The 23326-nt window shown below is 51.0% G+C and overlaps 1 protein-coding gene across 7 annotated transcripts; it reads left to right on the top strand.

Moving 5' to 3' along the window:
• Nucleotides 1-70: 70 nt before the first annotated feature.
• Nucleotides 71-22539, top strand: LOC123597925 (NADH-cytochrome b5 reductase-like). 7 transcript variants are annotated; one of them, XM_045477492.1, is made up of 8 exons: nt 71-153; nt 3279-3576; nt 4490-4638; nt 7280-7367; nt 10793-10897; nt 14393-14596; nt 18120-18274; nt 21363-22539. In XM_045477492.1, exons 2-8 carry the CDS (start codon nt 3379-3381, stop codon nt 21487-21489), a joined length of 1026 nt encoding a protein of 341 aa, XP_045333448.1. In that variant the 5' UTR covers nt 71-153; nt 3279-3378; the 3' UTR covers nt 21490-22539. The 7 variants fall into 7 exon arrangements, with proteins under 7 accessions (XP_045333448.1, XP_045333451.1, XP_045333449.1 ...); XM_045477493.1 differs by having other exon boundaries at nt 116-223; XM_045477494.1 differs by lacking the exon at nt 71-153 and adding an exon at nt 2173-2506.
• The last annotated feature ends 787 nt before the right edge of the window (nt 22540-23326 follow it).

Raw genomic sequence — 23326 nt, 5'->3', positions numbered from 1 at the left:
CACTCCAACCAATAATGTTCAAGATGTCCCTGCCTTGCCCCACCCCTCAGACCACTTTTATTTTCTCATAGGTGAGACCCGCTAGGCACTTCCCGCCTCCCGGGAGAGGGCGGAACCTGGAGTAACCTCTCGAGGAGAGGCGCGGGTGTGTAGGTGAGTGGTTTTGGTAGAGGCTGGCATAGGACTAGGGGTAGAACACCAGTACTTCAAACCTGAATTTAAGGTAACCTTGACCGCTTACGGGCAGCTGACGCTTGGCAGGGCACTTTCCTCTAAGCCCCAATGTCCCTTACTGTAAAAATAGGAATCGAAATGCCTAAGGGCGCCCGCACAGCTCCCGCCCCTAGTGGGTGCGCTGGAAGTTTCCTTGCCTCACCACCCACTTCTCACCGCTGCTGCGCCTTCACCGGGGCCACCCGCTGAGCCTGAGAGTGGCCCTGTCCACTACACCAGCGCCGCATCCGACTGCACGCCCCTTCCCCGGCGTCAAGAGGGAGTTAGTTTCCTCCCATTTCCTTGGGGTTTCCCGGTCTGCCACCTAGAAGCTAGCCCAGAGCTATGGAGATGTTCTTTGCCCCTTGCACCGACACGAATTTATCAAATGCTTGCCGTGTTGGTCAAGCACTGTGGTGAGCGTTGGGTTTGCGTTGGTGAATAAAACAGCTATGGAATGAAGAGTTTATGGGCAGAAAGCAAGTAAAGTAAATAAGCGATTGCAACACGCATGTATATTTCCTGTTTCTTTTCCCCAGCTATTTTTCTTTTTAGCATTTAACACTAAATAGCGTGTTTTCCATTTGGGTCTTGTCTGATGACCTTCTCTTCCGCTAGAATGTAAACTCCATGAGTGCAGCGTGTTTTGTTTCCTCACTGCTCTATCCCGTGCACCTAGAACAGCAGTAAATATGTGGTAAATGAATCAATACATAGTGGAAACAAATAGGGTATGTGACAGGCATGAGAAAGGGGAGGTTCAGGATGGGCCTCTGAGAGGAGGTGACCTTTAAGGAAGACCCAAAGGTCATATCGCCAGAGGCAACAACTGGTGTCAAGGCCTGGCTTAAAGTTAATGCTTCTTAGACTGGAAAGGTAGAGGCTAGGAGCAGGCAGGAACCAGATCTTTAAAGTTCACAGTGGACTTGGCCAACTTCTCTGCCGATTTCCAAAACATCAAAGAAGGTAGGGTAATTAAGACGCAGAGAAGGTAAGTTTAAGGCAAATACTGATAGGAATAACCCTCACGCTGTATTGCAGTTTACAGTAACAGAGCTTTTACTTATCTCACTTATCTTGCAAAAACTTCGGGAGTTAAAAAAAAAAAAAAAAAAAAGCATAAAGAGGGCTCCAGACTTCATTCACTCACAATACATACCTGGTCCATAGCACAAAATAAAAATGAGTTGAATTGATGTAACACCATGCTAGACTGCAAGCTTTATCTCTTTATGTAGAGAGCCCATGTCCTATTTATATCTGTTGTATCCCAGCACCTAGCACTGTGCCTGGCTCCCAGACCTTATTTATAAACTGAATGAGCACTCACCATTCACTGGAGCCTTGCATATGCCAGGCTTGTGCTTGGTGGCAGAATACAGAAAGAATAAGACACCATCCTTGCCCTCAAGGGGGTTGCAGCCTGCTCAACCCTCCTGAAATCATAGAGCTCACGAACAGTAGAACCAAATTTTCTGAAACCAAAATTTCAGAGAAATTAGGAGAAAGATGTATTGCACACAGAGGGACTGCCCTTCTAAAACCAAGCGGTAAGAGAATGTAGACAAGTTCTGATCAGAAGAAGCATGGGACACCAGGCAAGAAGATTAGATTCGAGCCAGTAGGCAATGGGGAGCCGTTAAAGCTTGCTTAAGTGGGAGACTGGTGTGATAAGAGCTAGTGGCAGGGGGCGCCTGGGTGGCGCAGTCCGTTAAGCGTCCAACTTCAGCCAGGTCACGATCTCGCGGTCTGTGAGTTCGAGCCCCGCGTCAGGCTCTGGGCTGATGGCTCGGAGCCTGGAGCCTGTTTCCGATTCTGTGTCTCCCTCTCTCTCTGCCCCTCCCCCGTTCATGCTCTGTCTCTCTCTGTCCCAAAAATAAATAAATGTTAAAAAAAAAAAAAAAAGAGCTAGTGGCAGGTGTGAGGATGGGTGGTGTAGGGAGAAGCTGGAAGCACATCCTCTGGGACCACGGGAAGCCCCTGTGTAAATGGACATGGGAAGCAGGAAAAGTAGAAAAGGTTTTAAACGTTAGGAATTGTGGGAGGTGATTGGTAACCAAGAAACGGGACACCCCTGTCTTTTAGGAGCTATGTGACCTTGGTAAGTTATTAAACAAACCCCGCCCCCCACCTCGACTCCAGTTTTTCCGCCTATAAAATGACCTCTCTAGTACTAGCCTCATTATAAAGATGAAATGAAACGCAGCAATTTGGTGGGTGACTTGCCTGAGTGAAGACAGAAACTGAGTGAAGACAGAAAAGGATATGTTGGTATAATTCCGTTTACGTAAAGGTAAAAACCGGGAAAAGCTGAACTGCAGTGGTTAAGTTTGCACACAAAAGTGGCAAAACTAAAGAAAAGCAAGGGAATGATTATGCCAAAAGTCAGGATGATGATTACCTTGTGGGGGATGGGAGGTCACCAGGAAGGGACACATGATTGGCTTTTGGGTTGCTAGCAAGGCTCTTTGTACTTGAACATGTTGTAGTTACATAGGTGTTCTTTTCTAAACATTTTAATTTCCTTTTTAATAATTTCTATAATTACTAAATTATACATAAGTACTGTGTTTTATCATTTGAATATCATTTACTTATTTAATGTTTATTTTTGAGAGAGAGAGGGAGACAGAGTGCGAGTGGGGAGGGGCAAAGAGAGAGAGGGAGACACAGAATTCGAAGCAGGCTCCAGGCTCGGAGCTGTCACCACAGAGCCTGATGCGGGGCTTCAACCCACAAACCATGAAATCATGACCTGAGCTGAAGTCGGAAGCTTAACCGACTGAACCACCCAGACACCCTATCACTTAAAATATTTTTTAAATTCAATGAGGTTTTCTGTGAAAAGGGCTTAATCCAGCACTGAAAGCACAGGAAGAGTCAGGAAACCTTGGTTGCCAGTTCTGATTGTTGTGTCCTGTCTGCCTCCCCTGCCAGGCAGCAGATCTCAGGGTTGATTCATCCCTGTCCCGATGCTCACACAGAGTTTGGCACTTGCAGGCCTCAGGGAGAATAGGAGGAATAGAGATGACCAGAGTATAACCCATATGTTTTCCCTCTCTCAGGCTGACGGAGGAGCAGGGCCTGGGCCTTTGGCCTCACAGAGTCAAACCTGCTCTGGGAAGAGCACCCAGTTGTCCCTCCCAGGCCACCCAAGCCCCACGGATGATGGACGAGAGTGGGGAGGAGGAGGAGGAGGAGGAAGCCTGGCTGCAGCTTCGGCCCGTGGAGCCCTTGCCCTCCCAGTGCTGTGGCAGTGGCTGCTCACCTTGTGTGTTTGATCTCTATCACCGAGAGCTGGCGAGGTGGGAGGCAGCGCGAGCCAGCAAAGACAGGAGCCTGCTGAGTGGAGAGGAGTCACAGGTGAGGGAGGGCTGCTCCTCAGATAAGAGGGCCAGAGTGGCAGCGTCTGCCTGGCCTCTGCCCTGCACGGTGGACCTGTGTGGAGATGCTTTCCCTGACTCTGCACAGCAGAGAGAAAAGAGTGTGCTCACTGGAAGCAGACAGATCCAAGTTCAAAGCCTGACCCTGAGCTGGGGCATGGGGTAGTCCCAGGAGTGAATGGGGCTTGGGCATTTTACAGGCGAGAGATCTGTGAGTCATGACATTCATAGAAAGCTTCTGAGAGGAGGTACAGGTAGATGGAGTGTTAAAGGCAGGGGACTGAAACGTAAGACGTGAATTTGAATTCCTGCTCAGGGTGTGACCTTGGACAAGTAAGCCACTACCACTCGGGCCTCAGTTTCCCCACATGGATAATAACGATATTGGAGTGAATCATCTTAAGATCCCATCAGTTTCTAAATTCTGCAAACCTGAATTTTAGCAGGTTTGAAGGATGAGTAGGTATTTCATACATTGGAGATGAGTGTTCTGGATAAAGGGCACAGCTTGAGCAAATGAAGACTCCCAGATAGGAAGCAGCAGGGTATTCTTGGGAGAATAGAGAAAGGTTTGCCATTTGATGCAGGGGAGAGAAAATGAGGCTTGACGTTCATCCACAGGGCCCTGGAGTGCCCAGCTGAGGAGGCTGCGCTTTATATCCTGGGGCTGAAGGAGCCATGGAAAGCTTCAGAGCAGGGTGAGCTCAGTGTGAAGTGTTCGGGCCTTCTTAGATGAGAGCATGAAAGGGCAGTGAGGTGGGACTACTCTCTATTGTACAGAAAACTTACCGGCAGAAATAGCCTGTCCTTGCGGAGAGTGAGGAGGGTGCTTGTGGATGCTTGTGTGTCTGTTGAGTCCCAGGTTCTAGCTGTTGGATATTTTCCTGTTGCAGAGCTGCCCTTCCAAGCTGAACCCAGAGACCTTCCTGGCCTTCCGCATCAGTGCCATAGACAGACTCACCAAGGACACTTACCGTGTTCGGTTTGCACTACCCAGGAACAGCCGGCTCGGCCTGCGGCCTGGACAGCACCTCATTCTACGGTACACTCAGATGGTGGGAGGGCCAAAGCTTTGAGGCCCTGCTTTGCCATTTGCTAGCTGTGTGTCCTAGAGCAACTTACTTAACCTCCCTCATGCCTCCATTTATCCCTTTTAAAATAAACATAGTGGTACCTGACTCAAAGGGTTCTGGGATTGTGTTTTCATATTAACTAGTAGCAACAACAGCAACAGTGAACACCTTCATAGTATTTACTCTCCAAGGCGCAATTCTGTGTGCTCATACCTAGGGAACTCATTTAATCTTCACAAAACCCTGTGCAGTAGGTACCATTGTCATTCTCAGGAGGAAACTGAAGTCAGAGAGGTTCAGTAACTTGCCCAAGGTCACACAGTTCGGAAGTGTTGGGGCCAGGATTTTGAAGGCGAGCAGTCTGGCTCTAGAGCCTGTGGTATTGACCTAACATTAGTGCCAGTTGATAGAAAGGACACTTGTCCTTGAGAATAAGGGACTTGCCCAGGATCACACAGCTGGGATTCAAATCCAGACAGCCTGGCTCCCCAGCTACACTCTACCACTCCTCTGAAGTTCCTTCCTCCTCCCAGCCTACTTCTGCCCTCTCCCCGCATCTTGATCCCCACCTCATGCTCCACCTGACCTGACCTGCCCAGGGACAAGGCCCTTTGGGGACCTCCAGGTGGAGGCATTTGCTAGACAGTTGACTATATGGGTCTGAGGCTCAGCAGAGAGCTCTGAGCTATGGATGTGAGTGTGGGAATCATCGGCCTGCACTTGGATGACATTTGGGAGTGTGTGTGACATGGAAAGACAGAAGGACAGAGGACCAAACCTGGCAATTCCAGCACCCGTGGTATTGGCAGGAGGGGAAGGAGCCAGCAAAGCAGACAGAAGGTATAGCCAGGAGACGAGGAGAGCATGTCTTACTGCTGGTCACACTCCAGCCACTTGCCTCATGCTGACCCCTGGTGTTTGTGTCCAGTGCATCTGGCCTGTGCCCTGGCTGCCTGTGGTTAAAGCTCACTGTCCCAGTGGTTCTGGGGCAAGTCGCAGCCCCGTCCAGCCCTCCATCCATAAATAGGGATACCCAGAACTCCTGCCCCTAGCTTGGCCCCTCTCCTCCACTCTCTCTGCCGCTCCAATGACATTCCTAACACGTGTAGCTGACCTTGTCGCTCCCATTCAGATGCCTGCTGGGTTCCAGGGAAGCTCCCTGAAGCTCCAGCTTCTTTCCCCACCAAGTTCTCCCCACTCCTCCATCACACTTGTGCCTTGCCCCAGCCTCATGATCCACTCACCACTTCCTGACTTGCTCTGCATTTCCTACCTCTGAGCTTTTGCCCAGGCTATTCCTTCTGCCTGGAATTACTTCCTTCCTATTCCCACTTTCACCTATCAGTGGCCTGTTCCTCTTTCATACCCAGGAGGGTATCAAAAGCTCCAGGAGGCCTCCTGAGTTCCCCAGATGAGAGTGGTCCCTTCATCTGTAGCATGTCAGTGTTTACCTCTGTGGTAGCAGATGTCACAGTGCTCTCTGTGTCCACGCCACGCCGTATGTTCTGTTTATTATTTCCTTGTTTGTTCCCTAAGCACTTATTGAATATTTCTATCTATCTTCCTGCTTTTGATGCAGTTCGATGGGGCCTTTTTAATCCATGCATATCTCTGAGAAGAGAGTTTTGCACGCAGTAGGACTCAAAAAAGGAGTGCTTGGGTGCTTCTGGGAAGCTCTGAGGTGTCATGTGAGGAACCCAGCTCTGGAGTCAGGCAGAGCTAAGGATGAATTCTAGCTGTGTGACCTCAGGCAAGTGACATCCTTAGCCTTGGTTTCCTCCTGTGGGTTATTGTTTGTTAAATGAGATAATGCATACTATATGGCTGGTGCACAGTTGGCATTTAATACAGTATGGCTGCTATTATTACTCATGATATCATCCCAGCACCCTTTTTGATAACATCATAGGTCGGGCCTTGGACTAGGGCACCTTCGATCATCCTTCTGATTCTGATGCTCCTGGTACATGGTAGTAAGCATTCCATAAGTGTTAGCCTTTATCTTTCTCATTCTGTGGTCAAGAAGAGGTCAGGAAGGGGTGCCTGGGTGGCTCAGTCAGTTAAGCGTCCAACTCTTGATTTTGGCCCAGGTCATGATCTCCTGGGTTGTGAGTTCAAGCGCCATGTGAGGCTCTGCGCTGACAGTGTGGAGCCTGTTTGGCATTCTCTGTCTCCCTCTCTCTCTCTTTGCCCCTCCCCTACTCGCTTTCTCTCTCATAGATAAATAAATAAACATTAATTTAATTTAATTAAAAAAGAAGAGGTCAGGAAAAAGCACAGTGATGTCCTCAAAGCAGTTCACATCATTAGTGGACTATTTGAAGACTTTCCCATCTGTAATCCTGGTAGAACCACACAACAGGGACACAAATGGTTGTCTCCACCTTACGGAAGGGACCACTAAGGGATCAGGAACCTGATCCTGGCTGGGTCTCACAGCCAGCATGTGGCAGCGGGGGAGCCCAGTGTTCCTTTTTTCTGCTCCACCTTCAGTGAGGACCACTGGGGATGACTGGACCCTGGCTTTCACCAGCCGGACACAGAGTAGGTACCTACAAGGGTTTGTTGAATGACGGCCTGACTGCCTGACCATATACTTCTCTTTCTCAGAGGGAAAGTGGATGACTTAGAAATTCAGAGAGCCTATACGCCCATCAGCCCCGCCAACGCGGAAGGATACTTTGAAGTTTTAATCAAGGTGAGTTGATCCACACAGGTGTTCTTAAGATGGTATGGACTGGATCTCCATTTGGCAGCTTGGTTGGGATGGGGCAGATCCAACCCATGTGGGAAAAGCCAGTGTTCACATGGGAGGAGGCTGGCTTGAGGAAAGGGCAGGGACAGTGAAAGAAGCCTTCTCCTATCTTCTTTCTGGGGAAGAGGGGCTGCTGGACCACCAACAGAGAAAGATTTTATGAAAAGGACATTCAGACTGAGAAAGGGAACACTGTTCCTTCTCACCTACTCACAGAGAATGAGCCCTGAACCCAGGGGAAGGGGGAACCAAGTCATTTGGTACTGACTGTGTGCTTGTAGCTGGGATCCAAAGATGAGTCAGATACTATGCCCACCTTTGACAAGGGGCCAGGACACTACGATATGATAGATAGCATGACAGAAGGCCCCAATCCAATTCAGGGCAGCTGGGGCTGCAGGGAAGGGAGCTGGGCTTCCTAGCAGAAGCTGTGAGTTTGAGCTGTATGTTGAAGTTAAGGAGGGGAGGACTGAGAGGGGTATGTGGAAAGGAAACTCAGTGCTGGGAACAACACATGCAATGGCAAAGGAGGCACAGTTTGGGGAACTGTCAGTCACTTGTCCTGGAATTGCAGGAGGCAAGCAGGAGAAGGTGGGACATGGAGCACCTTGTGAACTGAACTAACCTGAGACCACCTCTCAGGGAGGTAGACAGGGGCTGGGGCATTTGAGTTGGGCCTTGAAGACCAAATGCATATTGGCGGTGGTAGGGAGTGTCATTCCAGGCTGAGGGGACAGCTAACCGAAGGCAGGGAGGTGTGAAACAGAGCAGGGTCTTGTGGGAACTGTACCCAGTCTGATTGGCAGGAGGAGGGGTGCTCGTGGGAGCAGCCAAGGTGGGTGGGGCACTTGGCAGAGATGAGCTGAACAAAATGGGCTGCGTACAAATCCCCCCTTCCCCGCAAGACCCAAGGCCTGGGTGCCAGCTGTATATAAGAGGGCTTGAAGGTCCAATTATGTGGAAAAAATAATTAGGTTGAACTGTGTGAAATTGCTGATACTCTAACATTTTTGACTTAACAGAAGTGGTAGTTTTATACAAGTCAACCTGATCATCTACATCGTCATTTCCCAAACAGAGTCCCAGGGAACACTGATATTTAAGAATTGCTTTCACATCCTTTATCTCCCTGGTAGGGCGGGAATTATTATTTCCCTTTCATTGACAAGCACGCTGAGACCCCAGGGGGACCCAAGCCTCCACAGGTAGTAAGCAGTGTGGCTGGTGAGTGAGCCTCCTGACTTCAGGACCCCAGCACTGTCTTGGCTCCTGTCTTCCCTGACTTCAGTCAAAGCCCGAGTGTTTATTCCCTCACACATAAGCTTGGATGGGATCCCTTCTCCACGCAACTGTTTGTCTGAGAGATTCCACAAATCCTCTCCAAATGGCCTGCTTCCCCAAGCTGCTTGTCTGGGTGTGTTTCTGTTGAAAGGATAAGCCTGGAGACCGTTCTTCAGGGCAGCTGGATCTGTCCCAGCTGTAAGGCTGATTTTCTCCTTCGTTTACCGGAAAGCCTCTCTTTAGAGAGATGCTTAATTATCCCTAAGCCGCTGGCTGGGAAGAGCTGAAAATGTCTTTGCAAATTGGGAAGGCAGGCGGGTTTTTTAGGTTTACCTCCCATGTGGATGGGAAGGAGGAACTCTCATTTCTCAGGCACCTTCTGGGCACCAGGCACTGCTTCTCGCTCTTTATATTCCTCATCTCCTTTCAACCTCATAACCATCCTGCAGAGCAGATCTTATTATCCCACTTTACGGATAAAGAAACGGATGCTCAGAGTGATGATGTCACTGTCCCAAGGCCCCTTGGGTAATAGGATCCCAAGTGGAAGAACAGAAGTTCGGTGTCAGTTCTGTTTAACAGGTATGTATCGAGCAGGCTTTGGGTGGGTACTGGAGACACAGAAGAATCCTTCCTTTCTCCTTGAGTGCTGTCTGTGCGGTAGGGCTGTGAAAGCCCCAGCTGGGGCTGTGCCTCCGCCAAGACCGGGACCAGAAAACAGGTGTGCTGGAGACAGGTCTCCAGCAAGTTAGGTGGAGAACTGTAGCCTCCCTCCCAGGCCTCTTGCAGGAGAGCTGAAGACTTTGCTTGCTTTATGCGTATGGTGCCCGAGGAAGTCAGGGATGCTCCCACGGGTAGTTGTGGGCTCTTCAAAGCGTGTCTGGTGACCAAAGTTCCATCTCCTTCCAGCTTGGTTATAATCTCACTCCAGACACCCTTTCAGTCCTGTCTACCAGAGCTTCCCCCTCCTCCTCACACTTGTGTCTTGGACTGTCCTTCCCTTGACCACACCACACCTGATGCCCAGAATCCTCTCTGCCTTCCTGCTTCTATCCCCAGGGAATGCAGTCTTGCCTAGCCTGCAAGCTTCAGCTCAAATGCCTCCTCCTCCAGGAAGCCATTCCTGATCCTACTCCATTGGAAGTGACTGCACCTCCTCAGGGCTCTCTCAGCACTCTGTCCTTTTCATGGGGTTTTAGGTAGACTCTATCTTGTATATGTGTGAGACTTCGGTCCCTCCTAGTTTGTGAGCTCCTTAAGGGGTGGGCCTGGATCTGGATTGATTAATTCATTCACTGAGATATTTATTAAGTCTTTCCCATGGTTCAGACTCTGGCTGCCTTCCCTGCAGCCCCAGCATGGTGCCAGACCCAGAGTGGGCATGCCCCCAGGAAATGTGGGCTGCCCACCCCCGTGAAGGAGTCCCCTCTACAACCTTCACTTTTCTCGTCCAGCCAGGACACAGTAACAGGCAATGAAGAGGTTGCAAATGAGCGGCCTACAAACTGGCACATAATTATCTTTGGTTTGGGCCTGCACAGTTTAAAAAATTAGAATTGATCTCTGACATTTCAAAACTAGGTGATTTTACATAAAAATTTGTATCTCCTGCCCCTCTTGGAAAATCAGAAGATGTGACAAACTGTATCCTGGAGTCTGCAAAGTATCGTCCTCCTTTAGAAGGAGCATTCATTCACTCACCAGTTTACTACAGTCCCCACCTCCCTGTGTTGTCTCCCTGATACTGAGAGTGAGTGTCAGTCGCCATTAATCATCTCATACCTAGTTCTTTACTCAGTGATGCTATGTATACGGTCCCTGTAGTCGTGTGGGTTTGAGACCTCTGAAGGTAAGGCTGTCGGTCCTGTGGTTCTTATCCCAGCCTCACCATTTCCCTTCTGGATAAGCTTCTGGGCCTCATCTGAAAATATGGAATGACTACCAACCCTGGGGTGACTAGGAGGATTAAATGAGATAACACACATACGGCACTTGGCCTGCTGGAAGGGCCGCGCATTAGTGCCTGATGTGGTTTATATTGGGCGTATGTGCCTGTCTCAGTGAGGTCTCCATGTGTTTGCTCCCAGTGCTACCAGACTGGGCTGATGTCCCGGTACGTCGAGTCCTGGAGCGCAGGAGACACTGCTTTCTGGCGAGGTCCATTTGGAGACTTCTTCTATAAACCAAACCAGGTTGGTGCCAGCACACTGAGTCTTTAGGAGATCCCTCCTGGCTTAGCCCCAGGACCACGGTTCTCCTGTTTCAGGCTACAGAATTGCACTGTGCCATTCTTCCTGAGCCCAAATTCAACTCCAGGAGTATCTTTGGGGTTGGACATGGGAGGAGATGGAATAGGCACTAAGAAACAAAATTGCCTGCATATGCTCTAGAACTGTCCATGGCTGCCCATTGCTTGGAAAATCCACACTCACATACTTGGTACTCAGGACTCCTGACCGTCAGATCTTCAGGTATCTTTCCACTCTCACATTCCAGCTACAAAACTATGGAGACTACTCCTTTTACACCCCATGGCTCTCCACTTGGGAGCCCACTGCTTCCCAGCCTGAAGGCTCTTCCCCTCATCTTCCTGGCATATTTATATCCTTCCCTGATGTGCCCAGGACGAATTAATAATTTCTCATCAGTTGGTGCATATCTGGAAAGCAGCTGGGCAGTGTGTACCACATCTTAAGAATCTTCAAATCCTTAGACCCAGCAATTCCACTTCTGGAAACCTATCCTATGGAAAGAATCCAAACGTTGTCTGTTGTGCACATGTACACGGAAGCTTTATTATAGCACGAAACTGGAGGAAACGGAATATCCAACAACGGGGCAACTGTTAGGTACACTGGGTTACGGGGACTTGATAAACTATTATCCTGGATTTTTAAATTATGTTTATAAATGATGGTCTGTGCTTACGCTGTAAGATCTGGTGACAAACACTGTATAGAACCAAATGTACAACAGGTTGGGCAACTAAGTTTAAATGCACAGAAAAAATATAAAAAAATGCAATGAAATGTTAGTGGCTCTGGGTGGTAGAATTATGGGTGATTTTTGTTTTCTTCATTGTACCTTCCAAGTTATCCACAGTGAGCATCTATTACCTTTATGATCAGGAAACAAAGCAAAACAAAAACAAGTGAAAAGAATGAATCCTTTCTTTCTCTCCATTATTTTTAATATAAAAATAGCTTTTTATTGTTTATTAGAAACATGGTCCTTGTACATTACCAAAAACAAACCAACCAACCAACCAACCAACCATTTAGCAAAGCAAAAAGAAGAAAGTAAAGAACCCCTGTAGGCCATCTACCCAGACACACCAGCCTTACTGTCTTGGCAGATGACCTTCTAATTCCTTTTCCACACACAGGTGTGTATACAAGTGCACACGCACACACGTATTGGTGTATAATGATACTGTGAAACACACTGTGAAACACCTGTGTGGCACTGCGTGTGTGTCAGGCTCTGATTTTAGCCCTTGCCGTGCTAAAATTTTACTTTATCCTCACAACAGCTCCTACTTTATGGATACGTGGTGTATATGTGGTAATGATGTTCCGTAGTGCACTTCTAGTACAAACCATGCTCAGCCTTGCATTTTAGCTGAGGGTGTCTCTGTGTCCCCCAAGGTCTTGAGAGCAGAGACCAGGATTGTCCCTGTTTCCTCCTGACCTCTAGGGGACCCCTGATGAACATTGTCTTTTTTTGTTTAAGTTTCTTTAGGAGCTCCTGGGTGGCTCAGTTGGTTAAGCATCTGACTTCAACTCAGGTCATGATCTCATGGTTCGTGGCTTCAAGCCCCGCATCGGGCTCCATGCTGACAGTGCGGAGTCTGCTTGGGATTCTCTAGAGAGAGAGAAAGCATGTGTGCATGCAAATCGGGGAGGGGTAGAGAGAGAGGGAGAAAAAGAGAATCCCAGGCAGGCTCCACACTGTCAGCACAGAGCCTGATGCGGTGCTCAGACCCACAAATTGTGAGATCATGACCTGAGCAGAAATCAACAACTGGACGCTTAACCAACTGAGCCACCCAGGTGCCCCGCAATGAACATTGTCTTGCCCATCATTTCTGGGTGGAGCCTTTCAGGCACCCCTGCAAAGCCCCTGCACTTCCTGTCCAGGGAGGTTGTAGAGCCAGGCAGTGAGGAAGACAAGTTGTCATCTCACACAAACATTTTGCCGCTGAAACCGGCTAAGGCTTGGTTCTGTTCCCCTGGGGGACGTGGGGCTGTTCTGGCCCTCCTCCTGGCCCTGCTGTGCTGCTCTGCAGGGGTCTTCATGGTAGACAGTGACCACAGCAGCCGTGACACTGGTACGTGAGCATCTGCCTGTGTGTTCCTTGCAGACGTTTGCAGGTCTCCACCCAGGGCCACAGGTGGGTCGGGCAAGGCCCTGTCTTCCAGAAGCTCACAGTGTGATGGGGGGGCAGACACACACACAAATGGTGACAATACGGTGTGACCAGTGTCATGAGGAGGGTGCACAGAGAGCTGTGGGGATGCAAAGAAAGGATCCCTCATACGCTACTGGCTTGGGGAAGGCTTTCCAGAAGAGACCCTGAGCAGTGATGGGAGAAAGAGGGGGAACACGGCAGGCCCAGGAACCGGGGGGCTGAACAGGGTGGGGCAGCCGGCAGCAGGGCTCAGTGAGGGACGGGATGGAACTATGTTGAGTGCCAGGGTCCACACCAGGCACCTGATGGCATCTTGTTTAATCCTCACAACCATCCTGAGACACGTGCTACTGTGGGGAGGTGCTGTTATTCTATTCATTCATTCATTCATTTATTTATTTATTTATTTATTTATTTCACCGGTGAAGAAACCAGGGCCCAGAGAAGCGAAAGCATTTGTCCAGATCATATGGCTGGGGATTTATACCCAGGTCTGCATGACTGATACTCGAGGAAGTGTGATAATGCATTGGCTGTCAATAAAGCTAGTGAAAACCTGGACTGCATTCTCAGAGGCCTGATCTCTAGAATGAAGGAGACAAACCACCTTGCTGTATAGGTCAGGCACTAACCTTTAAAGCCCTGATCTTAAAGAAGATCACCCTTCCTTCAGAGATCTAGAGCCAGGAGATGGAGTCAGTGATTGGGTCAATGAAACTGGAGCCTCTTGGAGAAGAAACTCACATGTTGCACGGGACTTCTGTGCCAGCACTATGCTGGGTGCTTATGTATAGTCAGTATCTCAGTCTAGAGAAGAGGAGGCATCCATCCCGGGGCCCTCAGATCTCTACAGGGCTGCCCTGGGGCAGAGAAGGCAGCCCAGAGAGCAGAGCTGGGATAGGGGTGGTAGACAAGGTTTTGGTGGGAGCAGGTTTCTGTTCAGGGTGAGGCGGAAAGACCTCACCAGCAAGGGGAGTCACCCTATAATAGAACAGACTGCTTTGGGAGGTAGTGGGCTACCTGTCAAGAGAAATGTGCAAAGTCCTGTGGAGTTGGCTTAGGAAAGCAACAAAGCCACTTAGAGCCTCCCGATTGCATGATTTCTCTTCCACAGACCTCGCAAGCAAGGATGGCTTCTTGGAGGATGTTGAGAGGGGAGCTCAGATGGGTGGGACCCCCAGGAAGGGCAGGGCTGTGCAGTTGAAGCAAGCCCAAGAAAAGTCCCTAGAGCAGGTGGGTGGGCTGACATCTGTCATATACCCATTCTGTCCCCCAGTACGGTGAGCTCCTCATGCTGGCTTCGGGCACTGGCCTGGCCCCCATGGTGCCTGTCCTGCAAAGCATAACAGACAATGCAGAGGATGAGACCTTTGTCACCCTGGTCGGCTGCTTCAAGACGTTTGAGGGCATCTACCTGAAAACCTTCCTCCAGGAGCAAGCTCGTTTCTGGAATGTCCGTACCTTCTTTGTACTCAGCCAGGTGAGCCCAGCGTGGTGACTTCCTTCCCTGATGGACACTGTGGTTTCCCCTTGCAGCTGTCCTGAGGATCCCCTGGGGCCTCCCTGCCCCCTGCCACCAGTGGGAATCCCCACCTGCCTGGCATGGAAGGTTATGTTTGTTGAGTAGATGAGGAAACTGACGCTCAGAGATGTGAAGGTGCTAGTGCATCCATGCTGCTGGATGGGCGAAGTCAGGGCTGAGCTCCAGCCCTTCCCGCCATGCTTTGCTGCCTACTATCTGCCCCCTGGCGTCACCAGGTTTATGTGCTGAGGGCCTGATTATGGAGTCAGTGGGCCAGACCACAGATGTCCCCTAGGCGGTGATAAGCTCCTTTGGGTAAGGCTCATGTGTCTGGATCACCGTGCTCTCCTCCGTGCCTAGCAGAGTGCCAGGCACGCACTCCATCAACAGTTGGTGGAGTAAGTTGGATCTGGGTTTACCGCATTTATTAGGGCCCCTACCACACCACTTTGCCCTGCATGGCGGGAAAGCTGCTTCCAAACTCTCCAAGCTTCAGATACTTGAACTGGAAGCAACTCCGCCTCCTGACCTCTTCTTCTCTGATTCCTTCTCCCCTCCATGGCCACCCTGCCCGGGCCCTCCCCTCTGGCCCATTGTGGGAGGGGGCCATCTTGTTCCTTATTCCAAGCCAGGCCCTGAGTTGTTCTGGTCATCTGCCTTTGGTCATCTGCCTTCCCCTGGGTCTATAGCTTTATTTCTCTTTCTCACCCCAGGGTTGGGGTTCCCTGCTGGGGCCTCCCCTCTGTTCTGTGTTGCTCAGGGTCAGCCTTACTGCCAAGTAGTTTGGAGCACCCTTCCCATCAGTTTCCTACTTGAGGCAGTTTTGGAGCGTTCCTAAAGACTGAGCCAATCTTCAGCATCATGATTGAGTGGCGGGGGTGGTGTCAGGAAATTGGGTTTCCCTTCCCAATACCAGGAGTCCTCGGATCCTCAGTGGCCAGGCTCTGTGGGCCTGTCCATGGGACAGAATGCTCAGTGGCATGAACATCAAGAGTGTGGTACTTGGTGAACGTTAGCAGCCGCAGGAGGTGCTGGAGGCAGGAGAATGAAGCAAAGGCTGGTGTGCAACCCTGCTCAAGTGCCAGGTCAAGGAAGCGGGCAGGAGCAGCAGGAAGGCAGGCACCTGGCAGAGTCACTGGCTGTTGCCCAGCCTTCTGTTCCCCCGACCACAGAATTTAGAAATGAAGACAGCCTGCCCCCTGCCCTCCAGGCCCTCACCTGTATATGGGGAGACAGCCACAGGGATAGCTTCACTGAGTGTTTTCTCTGTGCCTGACACTGTGCTAAGCTCTCTATGTGTGTTACGTCATTTAATCCCAGCATAATCTTGGGAGGCTTGCACTGCCATTGTGCCCATTTTATAGATGTGGAAACTAAGGCACAGAGATTAAGAACCTTGATCAAAGTAACACAGTGAATTGATGGAGAATTAAGTGTGAGCTGGCAGCAAGCAGGGAGGGCTTCACAGAGGAGCTGGCATTGAGCCTGGGCTTGAGGGCAGAGTTAAAGTTGACCAGCAATAAAGGGTCTTCAGCCCTGGGCCAGGGCTTTGATGATACCACTGGCCTGGGGCTGGGCAGGCGAGGGGGCTGGCTGTCAATGGCAGGGACTGGTGAGGGGCAGTGGAGTGGGAGGTGCCGCCTACCCTTCCATGCCTCCTTGACCTAGGCTGCTCCCTGTCCTGCCCAGGCTGCAGCCACAGCTTCCTCAACGGTCTCCCTCTCCAGCCATGCCCTGCCAGTGTGTCCTTCATCGTGCAGCCAGGAGGGCGGCACAGACCACACCACCACCATGCTTTCAGCCCTTCTGTGGCTCCCCACTGCTCCCCGGATGACAGCCAAGCCCACGTGGTTGCACCAGCCTCCGTGGCCTCGTTTCCTGGCTCACCTGCCCTGTGTGTCCTGGCGTCACTGGTCTGCACGTGGCTGTGAGTGCACCGTGCTTTTCTGGCTGCCAGGTCTGCCTTTGCTGGCGCTGTTCCCCCTTCCAGGAGCACTTTTCCCTTCTTCCTCGCCTAACACCTACTCCCCGCTCACATCTCCCTGCTGCCGTGTGACTCCATCCCGGAAGCCTTTCTAGAGTCCCAAGACTGGCGTGGGCGTTTCTGCTGTCATAGCCTGGGCTCTCTTCCTTGACGGTACCTACCCTGCTCACCATCATTGATTACAGGCCTCGCAGCCCACCTGAGCAACAACCAGACCCACCACATCTTTGGGTGTGCGGTTGGAGGAAGGATGCTGTGCCGAACCTAACTAGCCGAGGGGGATTGGGCAGTGGCAAGGAGGTGTGAGGCCGGTGGGCCCTGTTGGTCTCTACCCTCAAGGGCTCTTTGGGTGGGTCAGAGCACGGAGGAGGCACGGGAAGGTCCAGATCATCAGAGAGGATCCCCCGTGAGCACCGCAGTGCTGTCCTAGGAAAGGCCCATGGGGTCAGGTGAGCTCTGTGGCGCCGAGCTCCAGGGCCCTATGAGTACCTCTGAGAGCAGAGGCCTGTGCTCATCACGGTAGCTCACAGAGGTCATAGTCACTCGGCTAGAACATGGTGGCAGAGCTTGGACTCCAACCCCCTCTCTCCATGCTGTCTCTTTGCTTTCCCTAGAAACTAGAAGCTCACCTTAATAGGGTCTGCAGAGGTGATCGTTCTGTTCTGTTTTTGGGTGTTTCGCTTCTGGTTACATGGTTTCTTCCCTCCGTTAGAGTTTTTCAGACTACGTACACTTACTGATTTGTGCGCTTTTCTGTATGTAGGGTGTATCTCGACAAAATGTTCATTTAGAAAAGAGAAGTTCCTCCACGTAAGCTGAGGGTAGAGCTTTTCTTTCGTGATCCTGAGGATGTAAGCCACAGGTGGAGCTAGAGGGGCAGAAAGAGCAGCCTGGGTCACTCGGGCACGCTACGCCCCGGAATACTCCTTCTGGCCTTTCTGTGTGAGAAGTAGCCCCCTCTGGGTTGAGGCCCTGCTGCCTCGGATCCCTCATTCACACAGCCAGAGTGAGGCCGGGAAGCTTGTCTGTTTAGAGCAGCTGCCACATCCCAGGGCCTACCACAGTGCCAGGCGCAGAGTGACCGCCCAGTTAGGTGTTCGCTCGCTCAGTAAGATCACTGAAACATCATGAGACAGGTGAACACGTGTTGTACTCCCTGGGTGATGGTGGCGGACAACCTTAAAAAGACCCACAATCTTGGGGAGAAGACATCCCCCTGGAATGACAGGTGCAGTGGCCCCTGGGAAGCAGTGAGAATTGGTGGGGCCTGCCTCATGTGCCCTGGGTGTGCCTCCTCCCTGTGTCTCACCTGTGGGGAGAGGATAACCGTCCCCCCCCCCCCATGCTTGTTATGAGGGTGATCAGAGTGCCAGTGCCAGGAAGTGCCTGGCCTGTGATAGGGCCTCTGCCTCAGTTTCCTGGTTTGGTAGACCATACTGGCTGCATGAACTCTGAAGACCTCCCAGTAGTCGCCTGCACTATTTCTCATTGTCTCAGGAGAACTCTCCGGAGCAGCTTCCCTGGAGTTACCGGGAGAAGACCCGCTTTGGCCGCCTGGCCCAGGACCTGATTGAAGAGCTGGTTGGCTCCTGTCGGAGAAAGCCGTTTGCATTGGTCTGTGGCTCAGCGGAGTTTACCAAGGACATGGCCAGGTACCTGCTGTGCGCAGGCCTGGCCGAGGACTCCTGCTTCCTCTTCTAGCCCTCGCCAGGGTCCTGCCACTGGGACACTGGAGGAAGCACGGACTTGAGTCAGAAAACATGAAGAGCAGGCCTGGCCCTGCCGCTAACTGGCCAGGTGACCTAGGTGAAGGTCTTTGCCTCTGCGCACCTCCGCCTCCCATCTACCTCACGGGGTGGCCAACTCCCTCAGGCAGACATATTGCTGTGTAGAAGGAGGATGGGGCCGCAGGAGCTCTTAGGAGGAGAGCTGCCAACCTGGGAGTCAAGGGCTCCCTGGAGAAAGTCAGGTCCATGCTAAGCTGTGGGATGGATAGGAGTTGGCAGAAGGTACAGGAGGAGCTTCCCAGGTTCCTTAGATTAGGGGGCTTGGGGACCCCCATCTGCCCCTGCCCTGTAAAAGTCTGTTCAAAAGTCTGCTTTCCCTGGAAGATGTGTCTCCCTGCTCTGGCCTCAGGGCTGGCTCAGATATGTTCTTGCAAATGTCTAGGGAATGAGCGTAGGGGTAGCTAAGAGCTCTTTGGAGGAGGAACCTGCCTTATGTACCTCCAGTGCCTCAAGCCTGACACAGTGGTCTCAGCTTGTGTGACCTGATCACTTTCTCCGAGCAAGGTGGGCCCTGGATTACTTTTATTTTGTATCGGGCCCAGGCCTTTCCTGCTGCAAACGGCTTCACTCTCTGTCTCCCTTCCCCTGTCTCAAGAGCAAGAGTCCTTTCCTGAGCAAAAGAGGTACGGAAACAAACACCCCTCCCTCCCGCAGGCAGCCAGCTCAGCCCGCCTTCAGCTCCTCCGGAGTCCTGGTGACAGTTGCTATGGAGATCTAAAGATAGAGCAGGAGTCAGGGGACCTGGGTCCTTCTCTCTGCTCTGCCCACTGAGCAGCTGCTGATTCCACTCCACCCCCGCTGCCCTCCCCACCCCGCCCCCCTCCCCACCCCACCCTTCCATCCTGCATGGAGCAAGCCCTCCCCAGGGACCCGGCACTCCCGGGCAGCGCCCTGCAGGTCATGAATTCTGGTTTCCACAGCCTGGGCTCCACTGTGCAGAAGCAGCCCTGGCTGGCTGGGGGCACTTCCAGAATCGGAATATTAAGCCATGAAATCTCAGAATCCGAGAAGCGTGGAATCCTAGAATTAGAACTTTATAGTCACGGAATCACAGTCCTCCTCACACCAGAGATTAAAGTTCAGGACTCCAGAAAGCATCCCTTCCAATAGACTCATTGTGTAAACGGGGAAACCAAGGCCCAGTGAGGCTAAGAGATTTGCCCAGGGTAAAACAGTTCATGGCAGAGTTGGCACTAGAAGCCAGGTCTCCCGACGTCACCTGTACTGAGAGCTGTGTAACCAGTGATTTTCAAACTGGGCTCTGAAGGACCCTAGGGTTCTTGGCATGGCAGCAGAGAAGGGACAGCCAGGTGGGATCTCCAGGCCCCCTTCAACCTTCAACCCGAGCAGTTCTGTTTTCGTCCCATTTATATATTGGGGTTTGCAGTTATTTCCATTTGTGAGATCGGGTTTTCTTGCGCTGCCCAAAAAGTTGCAGCAAATCTCCGTGCTGTGCCATGTTCACTAAACAACCATGGCAAGCAGATGGGGGATGGTGCCAAAGGTCTCAAACTACATTTCCCAGGCACAATTCCTCGGTCACTTAGATGCAGGAACACTGCCTGTGACCTTCGCCAAGACTCCCATGCACATTAGCATATCAAAGGCTCTGAAAAGTCCAATGGCAAAGAAAATTTTTTTTTCATTTTGTTTAACTCAGTTTGCCACGCTTATTTAACTACAGAACAGTTTTATCCACTAGAATCTTTTGAGAACAGCATTCCATGGACTGTCTTTGGGGCATGCCGGTCTGTCGCGCAGCCTCTTTTCGGCTCGGTGTAGTGAGTGGGAAGGCCTGCACTGAGCCTCAGAGGTCCCGAGTGGGAGCCTTGACCTCTTACCGCCTCTCCTGTGACCTGGGCAAGACACTTCTCCTGTCTCCAGGCCTCTGAAATCTGAGCGTCTTCCATCCGCTTCCCCTCCCCCAGTGCATCCTATTGACGCTACTCACAGATAGTCCTGGAGGGCCTGTTTTGAGTCAGACTGTGCTCACACTAGGGAAACTACAGTGAACAAGGCAGATGTGGTTCTGGTCGCTCTGTCGCAGAGCTTAGAGCCCAACAAGGAGTACGAAAACTAAACTTGTAATTCTAAAAGGGAGGAGTGTGCTAGAAAGGGAAGGACTGATGCTAGGAGAGCAGATGGCAAGGGCTTTTAGCCTAGCTCTTGGGCAACCGGGGACAATGCCACTGCCCGGAGGGTAGAGGCTTCCAAGCAGTACTGTCATTCAGAGTTAGGGTTGGTAGGGAGTCCCCCCTTAAGAGATGGTGGTCTGGGGCAGTTCTTTTGTGTCTTTGTCCCATTTTATATATTACATGTTTAAATGTTAGACACGGCCATGCAGTGTTAACCAGCGGCCCCTCTTGTCCTCCCCTTCCCATCACCCCACATGGCATCCATGCCGTCTGGATATTGGCCCCCATCATGGGACAATGGTGAGGACCCTTGGCCATGCCTTTGGTACCGAGATGCCAAAAGGGCTTCTGTCATCCAGAGACTTGAGAGCTCGTGCCTTGCAAGATGATAAGTGACCCCAAGAAGGGGACGGGTTGGGGTGTATGAGGATGGACTGTTTGAATTGGAGGTGAAGCTCTGTCAGCTGGCCGGTCCTATCTGTCCTTCCTGATGAAGCCCCCTGCTGCGTGTCATCAGTGGAGGGGGGGCACACAGTCGGGGTGATGGCCTCAGAAGGACCACTGCCTGCGTTCACCGGCACCGTGTCTCGCCTGCACGGCTTCCCAGGGCCCCCTCACTGGTCTCCCAGCCCCTCCCCTCATGCCCTTCATGCTACAGCCAGACCTGGTCTTTCAGTTGTGGTAAGAACACTTAACATGAGAGCTACCCCCCTAACAAATATTGGTGCACGGTACACTATTGTTGACTAAAGGTACGGTGTTGAATGGCAGATCTCCAGAGCTTATTCAGACCGCTTTTTTTTTTTTTTAACATGCAGATCTGAGCCTGTCACTCCCTTGCTTCAAATCCTTCAGCTGCTCCCTGTTGACCTAGGATGCGGCATCTCAGCTCTGCCTACCTCTCCAGACTCTGTCCTGTCCTCAGCCCTCGCCCCCACCTCGTAGGTTGTGCACGGATACACTTGATCTCGCGCCAGCGCATCCCTTCACGTTTGCTGCTCTCTGTGTCTGGGCCATCCTTCCACCCTTCCCACTTCCGCTTGCCTTTGCCTCCTGGTCCCTTGAGGACTTAGCTCGGTACCCCTCCCTCTCTGAAGCTGTGCCTGCTCCCATCACTCCGGGCTCCGTTAACGAGCAGGTTCTATGTGTCCTGCTCCCGCTGCACCTCTCAGACCGTCCGGTCTGCACGTGAGCACACCATGGGCCTGTGCACGGTGTCCCAGCGTGGGAGGGCGTGCAGTACATCCTGAGTGCCAAATATCTGCATAACAAACCACGGATATTCATGGGTACCTCACGGGTTGCAAAATGCATCTCATCTCTGCCAAAGCACCTAATGGTCACCAAAATGCATACTATTTTATTACCCCAACCTACTGATGAGGAAAACCAAGCTTCCACAACATTAAGCAATTCTACAAGGTCATGTAGGGGTGCATAAATTCCAACACGCTGCAGTTGTTATAAAGGTTATATGTGACACATGAGTACACCAGGAGATGTGTGTAAAGGGTTTCATTGCTGCACTGTATGAAACAGCAAAGAATCAAAACTACCCATGTGTCCATCAATAAGAGACTAGAAAAATAAACTTCTATATTCACACAGTAAAATAACATATAGCAGCTAAAATGAATGAACTAGACCTACATGTGTCAGCATAGACTCAAAAAATAAAAACCCATAATAACGGAGTGGAAGTCAAGTTGTAGAAGGAAGGGTACAGTGAGATACCAACACTCTGAAAGTTAAAAAACGCAAAACAATGCCAAATGCTCAGGAAGGGGGTAACCAACTTTAAGGATGGTGGTGACCTCTGGGGATAGCGTGGGGTGAGGGCTTTTCTTTTGATGTCTGCTTCACTTCAATATAAAACCATTTGAACTGAGTATGGCAAAATATGAACATCTGGTGAATCTGGGTGATGGGGTCACTGATGTCTTTTTCTGTATTTGAAATGGTTCCATAATTAAAGCTTTAAAAAGGAAGACTAAATATGCCTGGTCAGTGTGCTTCAGAAACTAGAGGCTTAAAGACATTCATTCCCACCCCCCTCAGGATTGGCTGTGCCCTCTTATGCCTCCAGGCCTTTCATTTGAAACTGTTACGAGCACCTGCTGTGTGCCCTGGTCCGGGGCCATCACTTAGATAGGAAGAGCAGCATTGGCAGTCCTTGCTGTCCTTCTGCTTCTCCTTCCTTTTTTCCTTCCTCTTTCTTGTTTTTGGTTTTTGGGTTTTGTTTTGTTTTCCTTTTTAAATGAGGCAGATCTTGTTTCAATATAACTTGGCAGAGCAAATAACTTGGCCTCTCAGAGCCTCAGTTTACTCATCTACAACATGGGGGACAGTTGTGCTGTTTCCAGGGTTGTGTAAAGATGAAGGAAGCGTGGGTGGTGCCCAAGCACAGCACCGAGCACAGAGCCGTGCGAGAACCCGGTCCCTTCCTTCTTTCCCGTGTCTCCCTGGTGGCCCCGGCTGTTCCTGCCTCATGGCTGGCCTCTGAGAACAGCACTCGTTCTGAAACTTTTCGCTATCAGGAACTCCCCTTTTTATTATTTTCCCCATGCTTTGGAAGATTTTGATCCCAAATTGCATGTGTTAAGTCATTATTAATTTATCTCCCATTTTTTATTAATCAAAGACATAGATAGCTGCCCCCTCAGAGCTTCTGATCTGTACAGCCAGCTGGGAGCTGCACGTGGCTGATATAACTCCAGCCAGAGGCACAGGAACGCAACAGCATGTGTGGTCTGGGTGGCCTGAGGAGGGGTAGTGTAGACCC

Source organism: Leopardus geoffroyi, chromosome C1, assembly GCF_018350155.1.
Source record: "Leopardus geoffroyi isolate Oge1 chromosome C1, O.geoffroyi_Oge1_pat1.0, whole genome shotgun sequence".
Classification (NCBI taxonomy): domain Eukaryota; kingdom Metazoa; phylum Chordata; class Mammalia; order Carnivora; family Felidae; genus Leopardus; species Leopardus geoffroyi.
The sequence above is the reverse complement of the archived record's forward strand: the minus strand, read 5'-3'. Positions and strand labels throughout refer to the sequence as shown.

Bases quoted from the DNA above. Each gene is read 5' to 3' on its own strand.
- LOC123597925 (XM_045477492.1), top strand. From the start codon at position 3,379: ATGATGGACGAGAGTGGGGAGGAGGAGGAGGAGGAGGAAGCCTGGCTG. The intron at 3,577-4,489 runs GTGAGGGAGGGC...TTCCTGTTGCAG, and splicing joins TGAGTGGAGAGGAGTCACAG to AGCTGCCCTTCCAAGCTGAA. The intron at 4,639-7,279 runs GTACACTCAGAT...TCTCTTTCTCAG, and splicing joins GGACAGCACCTCATTCTACG to AGGGAAAGTGGATGACTTAG.